The 15,883-nt window shown below is 43.9% G+C and overlaps 1 protein-coding gene across 2 annotated transcripts in view; it reads right to left on the bottom strand.

Moving 5' to 3' along the window:
* The window catches only part of sgcd (sarcoglycan, delta (dystrophin-associated glycoprotein)), a 225,098-nt gene that overhangs the window by 115,315 nt on the left and 93,900 nt on the right, over positions 1-15,883 (bottom strand). Inside the window, exon 1 of one of the 2 annotated variants that reach the window (XM_072445984.1) lies at positions 14,830-14,988. The exons of the other annotated variant lie outside the window; for it this stretch is intronic. Within the exon in view, the coding sequence (XP_072302085.1) occupies positions 14,830-14,832 (3 nt within the window). The 5' untranslated portion in view covers positions 14,833-14,988. Of the gene's footprint in view, positions 1-14,829; positions 14,989-15,883 lie in introns of those variants that run through there. 2 annotated transcript variants of the gene reach the window in all.

Below are 15,883 nucleotides of genomic sequence, written 5' to 3'. Positions count from 1 at the left end.
TTAAAATAAGACATTAGTTTGTAAAATTTTTTGTGTGGGACCAGTGTCAGCTTTGGCTCCGTGTCATCGCGGACTTTCTGTTTCACATCAGATTATTATAATGGTCGCGGTCCTCCTGCTGTTTCCATAGATGTGTTGGCTGTTTCAAGGCGCAGCAGAGGAGCGTGTGGCAGCGGGGGGCCGCGGTGAGGACGCGGAGGCTGGGGCGGGCGGCGCGCGGAACTAGTTGTGGTGGTTAGAGCGACAGCTCGCGGCACGTGCTCTTTTACACAACAAAACTCTTCCCGGTCGCACCTATAATAAATCCATGGGTCACACTCGTGAGTTTAAACACGCTGCTCTCTCTGTTGTGCTTCAGTTGCTTCAGGAAGAAGCTCCGAGGGAAACAAAAGCGCCACAAGTCGTTCCGTGCGCTCCGCGCGCCACAGATTCATGTGTTTTTAATAAAATATGTAAATTAAACAAAGCATCGAGGCAATAAAATAATAATCAAAGCTTTTTTGTAATCAAATTATTCGATTAACTCGAGTAATCGTTGCAGCCCTACACGACAGTGATGCGTCTTTTGAACTGGGGAGTCTCGCGGGGCACAGCGGACCTAATTAGACAAATTTACCAGTGAATATGAGTTGGATTGTTATAAAACACACTGCATTTTGAAGCTTAAAGGTGCAATGGACAATTTTTCGGCGATTTGAGAACGCAGGCGGAAGTGCGCATGCGCACTCCCCTGTGCGACCGATACAACAAACACGTGCGTTTGTTTATTAGCGCGATGGATCACATCACATCTCTCGTCTCCCGTAGATTTCCGTCTTCTTCTGAGTCAGCTCGAACAGTCTTTCTCCGTCTTCCCTGTACACTGAGGGAACTATATTATGATAGATCAATGCACTTAGACACGCGGAAATGTGGGACGATCCGCACGCGGCTGCAGGTGAGCGGTAGGTGCGTTTTATGATTGATACGTGGCAGGACTAATCGGCAGTCCACGCCACGAGAAAATAAGACTCGTTAATTTGATTGTCCATTCAACCTTTAACAAACCCATCACCTACTGTCCCTTCTGTCTCGTCTGTCTCCTCTGTCCCCTCTGTCGCTTCTGTCCCCTCTGTTCCTTCTGTCTCCTCTGTCCCCCCTGTCATCTCTGTCCGCTCTGTCCCCCCGTCCTCTCTGTCCCCTCTGTCCTTGATGACTCTGTGTGAGCTGATTAACCTGTGTCACATCTGGTTCATCTGCTCCTGAGCTCGTACTTATTGAGGGAGTGTTACATTGTAACATGAGATATTTACACAGTGATATGTTCCATGGTAGTGATAGTCAGCTCTGGCCAAGAAAGTCTCATTTCAATGCAGCAGGTTCTAAACTGCAGACTACAGTATATCGCAAGTCCACGCTACGCAAGTGCGTTTCGCCGCGTCTAGAGTCACTTCCACATTAGACTCATTTCTCTGTGAATATGAGTCATTGAAATAAAACACACAGCATTTGAAGCTTAAAGTACAAAGAACAGGACGTGTCCCGTGGACAGCGACCTCTGTCCACTGACTTCTTATTCTACAGTGTGTCAAAGGCTTGCGCTTCCTGCTAGAGTGCCCCCCAGTGGCCTTAGCCAGTAAAATCTATAAATTAGACGCACCGCTGTATGGGCAGCAGGGTTCAAAGTGCAGGAAAAAAGTTGCGAAAAGTACGGTAATATGAATTGTTGTTTTCTCACTAGTTAAACCCTTGACACTCCTTGTCAATCTGTCCATAAGAAATTGTAAACTTCCCTTAAGCTGGGGGAAAAAAGCAGTGATTGTGACAATATTTAAATCAGGAAGTCGAGATTCCATGTGAAAATATCGGCCTGTATCCATTTGACCCGTACTATCTGAAGTTATTGGGAAAGTCGTACACAACTGACCAACCCGCTCCGCCCCCCACAGCAGTGTGGTTTTACATCACGAAATAGGAAGCGTCATTAAAAACGCGAAGAAGTATTTGAACGGGAGTGAGGTGGTGGGTGCCTCGCCTGAGCCGGTGGGTTTGCCTCTTTTCTCCAGGGAACAGTGTGTTAACGTGGCTAGGAAAAAAACTTTGGGCCCACCTCAGGGTTCCTTATTGGGACCACTGCTGTTTAGTCTCTTTACACAAGACCTGCCTTTGTCAGTCAGGGGCTCACGCAAAACAAGTTTCTAAATCTTACAAAGACTAAAATGTGTTTTTCCCCGTAAAAAAATTAAAGTAGACAAAAAAATATCGGCAAACTGATCAAATACAATCGGTTGATGATTTAAAATATCTAAATAGCTTTAAACTAATCATATACTACAACGTCAGTAAGGACAAAAAAGTTTGTTTTAATCTATGGCACAGACGTCCGATATCAAGACATATTCAATATTCTTTCTTTTGAAACATTTTATTTTTATTTTACCAGGAAATGAAATGAAAAATGTTGACAAATGTAAACAAGCAAGACGAACGATTCAGCGTTTAATTACTTTGCAGATGATTTCAGCTTTGGTCGATCTGATTTCTGGATCCATCCACATAAACCCTTCAGCGAGAGTCTAGGCTGTTACAGTTTGGGAAATGCAGTCGTATTTTCCACTCGTTCTGTAAAATAGCCGAAATACCAGGAATACCAGAAACACGAGGCCGCTCTAGGCTCCGCTCAGTAGCGGCTCCGCATGTTCAGGCCCTGTTTATTCCATCAGCAGAGTTTCCATTGTGGACGCGGTCAACGCATTATTCCCAGCCACGTTCTTTCTCGTACTTCCATTATTTCCGTTCAGCTTGACGCTCCGACTCACACTGGCATTTGTATTCCCGGCACAGCGTCGTACGGGTCGCGCCACACGCCGCGAGCGAGGGCGATACCCGGCTCGAAAAGGAAAATAAACAAAACACAAAAGACAGATAAAGAAACGTAGAAATGTGGAGTTTAAATTGCGGAGGGACGTGAAAAAATGGGGGGTAGAAAGCAGTGAATAGCGAATGTATTCCCTGCTGGAAATGTAAGGAACTACAATAGGACAATAGAGAAGGCAAGGTAAGTTTATTTGTAGAGCACATTTCATACACAAGGCAATTCAAAGTGCTTCACACAGTAGGAAAATGCATTAAAATCACAAAGAAATTACAGAAATACAATAAAATTAACTAAATTAAAAATGATCAATCCAACTGATTGTCTAAACTAATAAAATCACAAACAAAAGAGAAGAGTGCAAAGAAAAAATCCTTTCAGTCATATGCACAGCTAAACAAAACTGTTTTTAGCTTAGATTTGAACATTGTCAGAGTAGAACCTGTCTCACATCTTCAGGAAGACTGTTCCAGATTTTAGCTGCATAAAACTGAAATGCAGATTCCCCATGTTTAGTCCTGACTCTGGGCACCAGCAGGAGGCCGGTCCCTGAGGTCCTCAGAGTCCGAGATGGTTCATATGGCACTAACATATCCAAGATGTACTTTGGTGCTAGGCCATGGAGAGACTTGTACACAAGCAGAGCTGCTTTAAAGTCTATTCTCTGAGCCACAGGGAGCCAGTGTAGAGACCTGAGAACAGGACTAATGTGATCATACTTCCTGGTTCTAGTCAGGACCCGAGCAGCAGCGTTCTGGATGTACTGCAGTTGTTTTACAGCTCGTTTGGAGAGGCCAGTGAGCAGGCCGTTACAGTAGTCTAATCTACTGGAGACAAACGCATGGATAAGTCTCTCCAAATCTGGTCTTGACACTATATTTTTGATTTTGGCAATGTTTTTTAGATGTTAAAAAGCTGCTGATGTTATTGATTTGATGTGGCTATTAAAGTTCAAGTCTGAGTCCATTATTACCCCCAGATTTCTAACTTGGTTTGTAGGTTTTAGAGCGAGACTCTGGAGGTGACCGCGAACACTTTCTCTTTGTTTCTGTGGGGCAAAAACGATTATTTCAGTCTTGTCTGAGTTCAGCTGGAGAAAGTTGTTTTGCATCCACACACTGATCTGTTGGATGCAGTGACAGAGTGAATCTACTGGTCCATATTCACCTGCCGATAGTGAAACATAGATCTGAGTGTCGTCTGCATAATTGTGATAGGACACATTTTCACTGCGTATCAACTGACCTAACGGCAGCATGTAGAGGTTGAACAGAAGGGGACCCAGGACTGACCCTTGGGGCACTCCACAGGTCAGGGTCATGTGGTCTGAGACACAGCTAACAATTTCAACAAAGTACTTCCTGTCTTCCAGATAGGACCTTAGCCAGTTTAGGGCAGTGCCAGTGATGCCCACCCAGTCCTCTAGTCTCTGTAAGAGGATCCCATGATCGACAGTGTCAAAAGCAGCACTCAGATCTAACAGAATTAAAACTGAGGCTTTGCCCGTGTCAGTGTTCAGGCGGATGTCATTTGTCACCTTGACAAGAGCAGTCTCAGTGCTGTGATGAGGTCTAAAACCTGACTGAAAAACATCAAATGAGTTGTTTATTAAGAGGAAATCTGTGAGCTGTTGGTAAACAACCTTTTCAAGGACTTTGCCCCAAAATGGCAGATTAGAGATGGGCCGGTAATTACTCAGTACTGCGGCATCAAGACTGCTCTTCTTTAGGAGAGGCTTTACGACCGCAGTTTTCAAAGACATTGGGAATGTTCCAGATTGAAGCGACATGTTGACTATGTGAGTGAATGGTGCTAACAAACTGTTCAGCACAGACTTTAGAAATCTGGTGGGTAACACATCGAGGCAGCATGTAGATGAACTCAGACTGGTGATGATCTCATGGACAGTTTTGTCAGTTACTGGTGCAAAGTGAGTTAGCTCTAAGTGCCTTGGTGGTTTTGGGGTAATTTTTTGCGGTTGTAACAGTGCGGTTACATTCGGGCATGATACTGATGAATCACGGAGACTTTACTGTACCTGAAAATGTGTCTTCTACGTAGGACCGACACGGGAAAAGCGGCGGCGGAAAAACTTTGCATTTTTTGTACGTTTGCGATGCGTTTATGGGAATGCGTCATAGTTTTTCAGGATTAGCATCTAAAGTTGTCTCCTGCCCGAGCCAAATATTCGATCCAAGCCCATTACTACGGCTACAACTCCCGTGTACCGCAGCGACTTCGGGGCGTGATCTGGTGAGATGATGCGTATCGCCGTTCACACGTCACAATGCAATTTTCAGTTCAATTTATTTCTGTCGAGCCAAAATTGCAACAGCAGATTTGATTGTTTGAGAGCGAGAAAATGATAAATATATGTACTGTATGATAAATATCATGTACTGTATGATAAATATAATTTACTGTATAATAAATGTATGTACTGTATGATAAATGTATGTACTGTATGATAAATGTATGTATTGTATGATAAATGTATGTACTGTATGTATTGTATGATAAATGTATGTACTGTATGATAAATGTATGTACTGTATGATAAATGTATGTATTGTATGATAAATGTATGTACTGTATGATAAATGTATGTATTGTATGATAAATGTATGTATTGTATGATAAATGTATGTACTGTATGAATAAATGTATGTATTGTATGATAAATGTATGTACTGTATGATAAATGTATGTATTGTATGATAAATGTATGTACTGTATGATAAATGTATGTATTGTATGATAAATGTATGTATTGTATGATAAATGTATGTACTGTATGAATAAATGTATGTATTGTATGATAAATGTATGTACTGTATGATAAATGTATGTATTGTATGATAAATGTATGTACTGTATGATAAATGTATGTACTGTATGATCAATGTATGTATTGTATGATAAATGTATGTACTGTATGATCAATGTATGTATTGTATGATCAATGTATGTATTGTATGATAAATGTATGTACTGTATGATCAATGTATGTATTGTATGATAAATGTATGTATTGTATGATAAATGTATGTACTGTATGATAAATGTATGTAGTGTATGATAAATGTATGTATTGTATCCAGGCTTCTCCCGGCGGAAAGCGCCCTCTTTTCCGGTGTATTCTTTGTGCTGCAGGCAGACTTGCACTCATAATGTCCTTAAATGATTATATGTAAAGTCTAATCCCAGCTACTGGGGACAAGAACAATGGACATTAAAATGCTTAAAGTCAAACTCTCTCTGGACTCGAGAAAGGTCAAGGATTTTGTTTTAAGAAACTGTTGCTCATGAAGTCACATTGTGACTACTTTAAAATCAGCGTCCATAATAAATATAATGTAAAACTACATGTCTCGTGACAAGTCAGTCAAACAAAGCTGTTTCCCTAAAGCGCGGGGGATGATTGTGTGTCCGAGGTTCACCAGGGGCAAATTGACCGCTCTGCTACGTACAAACATCTTCTAAATGTTGTGAGAGCAAAGTATAAAGGAGAATCCATCTTCATTTTTGATTATCTGGTCCAAAAGCTTTATGAGACTGCACATGTGCCACGCCTTAAACCACTGCACCACCAGGGAACACCCCAACCACAACCAGAACTCTTCTAGAGAGGAATATTCCAGTTCAGGGGTAAATGCCCAAAGTCCTAAATATAAATGTACTAAAATGTAACTATGTTCCCGTCGCTGACCCCTTGTGGCTGGGTTTGGCTTTGCATCTTTCTTGTTTGCTTTTTTTGCTTGCAAACTTCCTGAAAATGTGAAAGAGAATGGAATTAGAACTGGCCAGACAAATCAGCTCTTCTAAAGTGTATTTAAGAAAATCCAAAGTCAAATCCACAGAGACGGACTTCAGGCTCGAGCGGAAAATAAATGAGTGCAAATGGACAAAGGGCATTAACATTCACAAAGAGAGGAGAGAATGAAATTAAAAAGTAAAGCTGGTCAAACATTATTATTATTATTCTCCTTTGTGTAACATTGGAAATCCATTATTATAATCCACTTTTTCCCATTCAAGTTTAACTCTGTTTGAGGATGGGAAAACTTCCTGGAAACACTTTTTAAGATGATTAAACCTTACTTTTAAAGGTGTTCTGTGTAACCTTTCTGGTGTAGGGTAGGCCACCTCTTTGTCTCCATGGAGTTGTAATTGCTTTAGAAAGTTCCGCTGTGTGGCATTAAACGCTCCATCGAGACGAGCAGAGGTTGTGTTTACTTCTATTATTGACCACATCGATCCGGCACAATCCAGGCGTTTTATCTGCAGTGTGAGGAGGATGACTAAAAACCTCACTCATTTTAACTTGTTACCTTGACAACCCCAATAATGGGACACTTTAGTCCAGGGGTGTCCAAACTGTGGCTCGACGGGCAAATGTGGCCCTCAGGCTTCCTGTTAAATGGGCCCAAACTACAAATAGTGGTACATTTTGCAGTAAAATTGGAAGTATTCTGTTCTCATTTGATATTTTCTATTTTCTTCCTGTTGCAAACTGGTTTGTACGAGTCTTGTGACAAACGGCTCGAATAAACACGCTGAACTGAACCATCATAACAAGCACTTTGATGTGATGGAGACCTAAGATTAATGTCCCGAGCTTTATTAAAGCTGAGGAGGCTCGTCAAAACGACATCAAAGGCAATGTTTCTAAATATTCACTTCATGTTGTGTGGCCCTCCGCTCCGTGTATGTTTCAAATGCGGACCACTTTCCTGTAATCGGCCCACCTGCGACGGTGGGCGGACACCGAGCCATGAGGGCGGAGCCGGCCACACGACACGGGTCAGCGAAAGGGTCAGCGAAACAAGATCACGGTCTCACGAGTTGCCGGAGCGAGTGCCACGAGGCCGGATACACTGAGAGTTTAGCACATTCTGTAGTTCAGACGCTTCGGCGAGAGTAAACGGATGCTCGGCGGCGGTGAACGGGTGCTCAGCGGCGGTAAACGGGTGCTCGGCACTGGTGATGCAATCCGACAGCAAAGACGAGGGAACCCGCCTTGTCCGTGGCCCCCGACTTAGAAAATAATAACGGGTGGGATTATTCATACCTGCGTCATCATACGCACGTCCGACAGGCATAATCACGCTACGCGCCGCTCAAATATTGAAGGTCGAAAAGTGCTTTATAAATGTGGCTTTACCTGGACTTTACGCCCTCAGTTTCAACATCCGTTTTATTGTGAGTCTGACTGTAACTGAAAACCTCTTTTAAACTACTTTTATAACACATTTTGACCGTGCATCTCACCACTGTCTTTCATTATTGGTATTGCAGTTGCTTTCACTTCATTTTACTTATGATCTATTCATATTTTTTATTCCATTTTGTTCAATAACCATCAGACCATATTACAGATTCATTTTGCGATTATTCTATCTATGACTAGAAGCATAACAGTTTTAAGTGTAAGTCTTACAACGTGATAAACAGAAGCAGTTCATTTTAAACTTTTTGCCTCAGTTTCTCTCATGCGTTGCTCGCGGTGAAGCTAAAGCTAGCACAGCATGCTAACGCAGCAATTTCAGCGTCACATTTGTCACATTTTCACCCAGATAGATACTTTTACAATCTATCTGTGCCGGAACTAAACAGGTTTGACTTTATAACATGCAAATAATCCAAAACAGGCTCTTAAAGGACATTCAGAGGGATCAAAAACACTGAATATACACCTTTCATGTCATTCCTGCTCTGTTTGAGTTATACAACTTCTAGAACAGGATGTAATTGTGAGGGAATTCTTCCACCCACTAAAAACAATAAAAGATGGAAAAATAGCTATTTTTGTTGCTTGCGTCGCCCGATTGAGAAGTAAATGCGCAGAAGAGGCTGATGTCGAAGCTGCGGGAAAGAAAGGCTAATGAGAAGATGTTTTATTAAGTCGATAAAGAGGAAAAGAGAGCAAAACATTTTTAACTTTTTCATGCAAGCAACACTAATTGGCGACGAAGGCATCTAACCGACCAATTACCAACACCAAGCTGTGATGCTGAGTCCACGCCGAAGGCAACTCCCCCCCAAAAAAACAACCCAGCATTTCTCTGCATTTCTGATCAAGTTTGTCAAAGATTTTGGATGTTTTTTGCGTCGTCTGCTCCGCCTCAGAGAACGCCGGACTCGTGTACACAACGCAGCCGTCGATTGTGAAAAATCGATCTGTATTTCCGACCGAAAGCTGTAGGTAAAGTCTACAGATCGATACGGTCAGGTCACGGCGTTGGTTGCGACGCCGACAGAGACGTGGATTGAGTCATTATGTCCAGCTGTGAGCGCAGACGAATGCCTAATGATGTGTTTCAGAGAAGAAGAAAAAGTTTGCCCATAATTGAGGAGACAAATCTAAAGCGAAGCATGAAGCGGGGAAGTCATTAAAAACGTGGACGAAATTGATTATTTTTTTAAAGATTGGGAAAATGAAAGACAAGTCTCTGGTTAAACGGTGATGTTGGTGACGGTAGTTGAAGGTGAACTTTGCACTCGTGACCTGGACAAGAGGAAGTGTGTGGTGTGTGTGTAACCAGGAATCACCTCGCTCTGGCTCTCATCCCTGATTGGCTGCTGCTGCTGCTGCTGGGTCTCAGACTGAAGTTGTTGAAGCTTTCTGAGCACAAACAATTGTCTGGACTCTTTGTGACGCTGACCTTCTGCAGTTTTGGCCTTGGATTCTGATTGACTCTGATTATAAGTGTGAACACCGGGTTTTAAATTCCACCTTGATTTCGGTTTGATTTGGTAAATATAAAGAGCAGTAAAGGTCTGACTGACACTCGTTTGAGATTTGTTGGGTTTTAACAATTCCTCTTCCAAAACTAAAGCTAGTTTGACGAAAAAAAAACAGTTTTAGGGTTTTTTAATAAGGTTAAGATAAGATGAGATAAACCTTTATTTGTCCACACAATGGGCAAATAAATTGGAGTGGTAGTAAAAAGTCCAGGCAAAATCCATTTAAAGGTTCTATTAATTTTACAATCATTTGTTGTTTTGGAGAACAAACCGAGTCTGATTCTTCCCAGAATGTTTGATTTGACTGAAAATAAGAGGCTTTCTAATAGTACTGTACAATACATACAAAGATAAGATAAGATGCTGATTGGTCGAAGCGTCAGAGCAGCCGAAGAAGCAGAAAAATGTTAATAGTGTTGAATCCAGAGTTCAGAAAAACACAGTCGTCTTCCAAACCCGAAACCGGCCCAAACCACAATGCTGCTCTATGATTGGCTCCAGTTCCGCCTGTGGGCCCTTAATGCTCTGTGATTGGCCCGTTTACCACTGGAGCAAATCGAATCAGCGAGAGACAAACAAGACGGAGCCTCAAGAGTCTGTGAACTCAAGAGAATTCCTCTAACTGGTAATGTTCAGAACCAAAACACCAAATTACAACGGAAACAATATTGATGTTATTATGAACAAATCAGCGTTGCAGTCGCTATATTCTATTTGAATATATTTATCTCACACATTGGTGAAGCTTGTGAAACTTTAAACCAAAATGTTCCATACGGTTCCTTTATACTTGTTATTACATTGTTCTGGAGTGTTTTTTAGCTTCAGTCACACTTTGCTCCCTCTCCGCGCCTCACAAAGACACTCGGCTTCAATTTTTCTCACATTTGTCACGTCAAAGGTGGAAACGCAGCGGTTTGATGCTGTAATCGGCAGTGTGTCTCGTGTGTGACGTGAACAATCTAATGTTTAAAAAGACAGAAGGAGTTCATCCGTCATTTATAATCCAGGACAAACTCGGGGGTTTATAGGGTTCAAGACGCGGGTCAATGGAAACACGCGTTCTTGTTTCTGTAAAAAAAAAAAATATCCCTAGTGACGAGACACGCGCACTACAGACATTTTAGGGAAGTTATGGTCGTTTTTCACATGGCACCTCTGTCGTGAAGGCCCAGCGTACCTGTGCGAGGGTCAAAAGCGTCTATTTCTCAGCACTTGTCGACGTTTCCCGCCGTTTGCTCGGACGGAGGTGTTTAGCACCTCCTGCTGTGCCCACCATCACTCCGCTTTCATTGACGGAAAGGTAAATTACGTCAGATCGCCAGGTCGGGCTAATCCCAGACCCTCAATCACAATCAATGCTCTCGCGGCGCCCTTTGTTCGTCTGAAAGTGTTTGAAAGACTTGTGCATGTTGCAGAAGTGCAGTCTGATGAGGCCGTGCGATTAATCGAACTGCTAATGGGATTCGGTCACGCCTGAGCTCGGGGTCTTTTGAAGTAGATGTCCGGAGCAGATCCTCTGTCGGCGGAAACGTGGAGTTCGGACTTTGGAGGGAGAAATTTGACTCTTTTTGGGTGTTGGCATTGATTTAATGTCTGTCGCAACACTGAAAAAAGTCAAATTGACAATCAATTTGAAGAAAACCAATGTGATTTTTTTTTTTTTGACAAATCGGAAATTTAGGTAATTATGTATAGAGTATTCAAGGGAGTGAACACAAAATAAAACTAAACACTAAATCCAGGCACATTTCAAAACAAATCAAGTCCGAACGTCATTCTCAGGCGCTTTTCTGTCCAGACTTGACTCTCTTTATCGGGCGGGGCAGAGGGGCACTGGAGGTGACTCCTTCTCCTGGCACTAAACGGGCAGCAGAGCTCGGCCAGACACAGACGGCGCTTCTATTTTCAGCCCGCAGTCGCTCCAAATATAATGCGACATGTGCAAGCGCAACCAAAGCGGTGGGCGGCGGGCGGCGGTCTCCGTGGCAGCCGAAGATGAGAACGCCACTCCGCCGCCTCTGTGGGCACCCGAGAGTCCAGCTCGCCGACAGGAATCGCCACTGCACGACCCGAGATGGCCAATCCACGACAACGGCCCAACTTCGATGCAGGACTTTAGTTGCCTGACCAGCCGTTCCCAACACGTTTTGACAGACTACTTAACAAAACCGTGAGGGTCTGGGGCTCGACCGTAGGATTTCAATTTCTAGGGCGGAGTTTAGAGAGCAGAGACAGAACCAATCACATAAACCCAGAAGTGACGCAAAAAACGCGACTCGCTTAATCGGATATTACGTAGCCCATGGCAACAAGGCGTGTTCCGCGGTATCCGTCCCCGAACGCAGAGAATGTCTCCTGAATCGCGACGACGCCCTTCGTATAACCGCAGCTAACGCACCTTCATTATGGCAAGTAGAGCGGACTTTCCTGACTTTCCTGAGCAGAAGTAAACACTGGGGCAGGAGCCGGGTCCGCCATCTTCAATGTTTGGAATGGGGGTGAAGAGCAACTTCCGTCTTTTCAGTGTGACGCGTTAAAACCTCCGCCTGGGATTGAATTGGACCATTATGGTCCAACGACTTCATTGGCTCTGACTCAGGTTCCAGACCCTTCCGCATTTGAACAGAATGTGGGCGGGGCTGGCGGGTCAGGCAAGGACTTTAGTGAGGTAGGTCAAAGTAGGGCGGGACGTTTAATCGTATTTTAATCGCGATTCCGTCGCGTCTAACGAGATTCCGTCGCGTCTAACCGACCGTCAGCTTGTTTTTTGTTTTCTTTTTTAATTAAAAGAGGTCACCGGCTGCTTCTCGAAATTGCGCTCAATGTTTTTTTTTTTGGTCGAATCGAATCAGAACTTGAGATTGATCAGTTTGAATACAGAAAACGTGATGCATTTTGTTGCGCAGCTCGTTCGGGCGTTTGTATTTTCATCGCCCGGAGGAGACTTCCGACTTTGCCTTGGGTTCAGCTGTTGCCGTTGTAAAGTGTTTTGCCAATAAAGTTTGTTTGATCGATCGAATACAAGTGACAAATTGCCACTTTTCTGGATTTCACATCAAATCAGCAGCGGCGTTCACGCGTCGGCCAAAAGTCTGATCAATATCTGATTTATGGGAGTTCTTTGAATATTGAAATGTTGTGTAAAGAGAGTAATCAGATTTCTCCCTCCCGGAGTGAGCTCTGAGGAAAACAAATCACAAAACAATACAATAAATGTGTTACGGGTTAATAATGTCTGACATGGATCTGGGCAGACGTTAGCAACATTAGCACATTTGTCACACACTAAAAACAACAAAAAATAATCAAACTTTATCCAAACGCTTGTCTCTAATATATAGTATGAATGTTTAATCTTTATTTACTGTTTGATTTATTCAGACAGTTTTCAACATGAGGAAAATTATTTGAGTGAAGTGGACAAAAATAAACCAAGCCAACCTCAAGCTGTTTACTCTCCACTTAAGCCTCCCTCTCCCCAGACGCCTGTTGCCCAGCGTGTGCGTGCGTGTGTTTGTGTGTGTGTGCCTGTGTTTGTGTGCCTGTGTTTGTGTGTGCATGTGTGTGTGTGTGTTTGCGTGTGTGTGCCTGCGTGTATTTGTGCGTGTGTGTGCGAGTGTGTGTGTGTGTGTGTGCTTGTGTGTGCATGTGTGTGTGTGTGTGCTTGTGTGTGCATGTGTGTGTGTGTGTGCGTGCGTGTGCATGCCTGCGTGCGTGTGTGTGTGTGTGTGTGTGCGTGCGCGTGTGTGCGTGTGTGCGTGCGTGCGTGTGTGCGTGTGTGTGCGTGCGTGCGTGCGCGTGTGTGCGTGTGCGCGTGTGCGCGTGTGTGTGTGTGCGTGTGCGTGTGCGTGTGTGTGTGTGTGTGTGTGTGTGGGCCACAGGCCAGAACACACAGCGGCTCCATCTGTCCTCGGTTAGTGCAGTATATATAGACGCCGTCTCTGGAGGAATGAGGTAATCCAAACCAAATGGGCCCAAACAGGAGCACTCAGGACAGGAAGTGATGTCATAACCCCCGCCCCCCAACGACACATTTACAACTCCAAAGCAGAAAAGAACCAGGGACCACGAGCAGATCGACAAAAGCAAAATTAAAATGATAAGTTTATGAATATATAATTAGTTCAGGTTAAATTATCAGAGAGGCCGGGGGCGAGGGGCGAGGGGAGGCCGGTGGCAAGATGAGGCCAGGGGCGAGGTGAGGCCGGGGGCGAGGGGAGGCCGGGGGTGAGGGGAACCCAGAGGCGAGGGGAACCCAGAGGCGAGGGGATTCCGGGGGCGAGGGGAAGCCGTAGGCGAGGTGATGCCAGGGGCGAGGGGAACCCAGGGGCGAGGGGAACCCAGGGGCGAGGGGAGGCTGGAGGCAAGGTGAGGCCAGGGGCGGAGGGGTGGTTCCGAAAGCTAACAAAGGCGAGACATTTTCATCCCCGGGAACTTCAGTACAGGAGATGGGGGTCATTACATAACGAGTGTGTACTGAATGAACGAATTATTACATTATTACTGATTTAAAATAAAAATAACTACTACTACTACTACTACTACTACTACTACTACTACTACTACTACTACTACTAATACTACTAATACTACTACTACTACTACTACTACTACGCTTCAGTTATTCTCAGTATATCTTTGTATGCAGCATGTTTGTGTCTGAAGCCGTTCTCAGTCTGGTCCACATTAAGCCAGAGTCTGATGTCGCTTGTTGTGTTGTTGTGCTGTTGTGCTGTTGTGTTGTTGTGCTGTTGTACTGTTGTGTTGTTGTGCTGTTGTGCTGTTGTGTTGGGGTTAGCAGCTGCACGGAGCCTTTCGAATCTGCGCTTTGGGGATAAATAAAGTGTCAGTTTGCCCATGAATCCCAAATACTGCAGTTCTCACTTTGTCTCAAACATGGTACTGCATCAAAAATCTCAACAATCTCAAACTTGCACAAACAAACAAACAAACAAACAGCCAACATGACAATGAATGAACAGTCCACACTAAAGGCTGGAAAACCCACACAGCTGTTATTGAAATTCCAAACTTCCCACTTCCAAACACAAGAACTCCTCCAGGTTTCTCTGTCACGGTGCGACATATTTGTACTTTTACGGCTCAGTTTGACAGAGCAGAACGTCCAGAAGCTGCTAAAGTTAAAGTTTAGCAGCTGCTGAGGCTCGTCCCACGCTCCGCCCCCTCCTCCCTCTTCCCAAACATGGCCGGACTCATAAACGTACCATTTTGGCTCTTTTCTCGCTGCTCCTTCCACAAAAGTACAATCCTTTAAGTTCCTCTTTGCGTCGCCGTTCGGTTTCGGTGGATTTCCTGAGCCTAAATGTCTGAGTTCGTTCATTCAGAGTTCCTTTCCTCGCTCTCGGCTGCCGCTGCTCTACAACTGTCAACTTTTCCAATAACACACACACTCGAAGCTGCCGCCCCCTTTGGCCCTAAACCCCGCCCCCTTTGGCCTTCCTCTCGTGACCCTGACTTCCTGCCACTTTTAGCTCCTCGCATGAGGCGGGCACAATGCAGAAGTGAGCCAGAGTACGGCTCAGGTTGAACCGGGATTTGAAAAGCATGTGCGGCTTGCAAAATGTCACATGAGGATCTCGTTTTGTAACGGGGGCAAAGGTGTGTGGGGGGGAATGCATTCAAATTAAATTAAACAGCAATCAAGTCGCCTCAAAGGGTTTCACAAACAGCTAAATTTTACACCAACAGAAAAGAGTTAGAGACGGATATTTGCGCGACGATTTTCAATAAAAGCCGATATTTGATTTAAAGCAGAACTAAGTAACATGTTTACCTTATTAAATGTCTTTTTCAGTCCTTGTGATTGTTGAATACTGTATGTATTTTCAAGGCTTTGCAACATTTGCCGACATCGACACGAAGACAACTCTCCTGAGAAACCCTGGCTCTGTTTTATATTTGGCGAAGTTTGGGGTTCATCACAAATATGGGCAGAGCTTGTTGATTTCGGAAAGGCGTCTAAACCTTTAGGCCACAGTTTAAATGTATGTGCTCTCTGCTCAGTTTAAACTTTAAACATCAGGCACAAAGTTTACTGCTAAACAATTGAAAATTAAGATAACAGTTAATAAGAACATAAACTGTGTGTTTTAGAAAGTTTCAAACTCATTTTATCTATGTTAGAATAATATAGTTTTGCTCGGGGCAAAACCAGCAACCAATGAGCCTGCTTGCAGTTCCCTCGCCGTCCAGCAGGGACCCTCTGCACACGTGAATCCTGCAGTTATGTCCGGAAGCTCTGATTGTAATATATCCTTC

The sequence above is a fragment of the Eucyclogobius newberryi genome, unplaced genomic scaffold (genome assembly GCF_026437365.1).
Source record: "Eucyclogobius newberryi isolate DKJ021-1_F unplaced genomic scaffold, fEucNew1.0.hap1 SCAF_15, whole genome shotgun sequence".
Taxonomy (NCBI): domain Eukaryota; kingdom Metazoa; phylum Chordata; class Actinopteri; order Gobiiformes; family Gobiidae; genus Eucyclogobius; species Eucyclogobius newberryi.
Note: the sequence above shows the minus strand (reverse complement) of the source record. Positions and strands in the feature narration are given on the sequence as shown.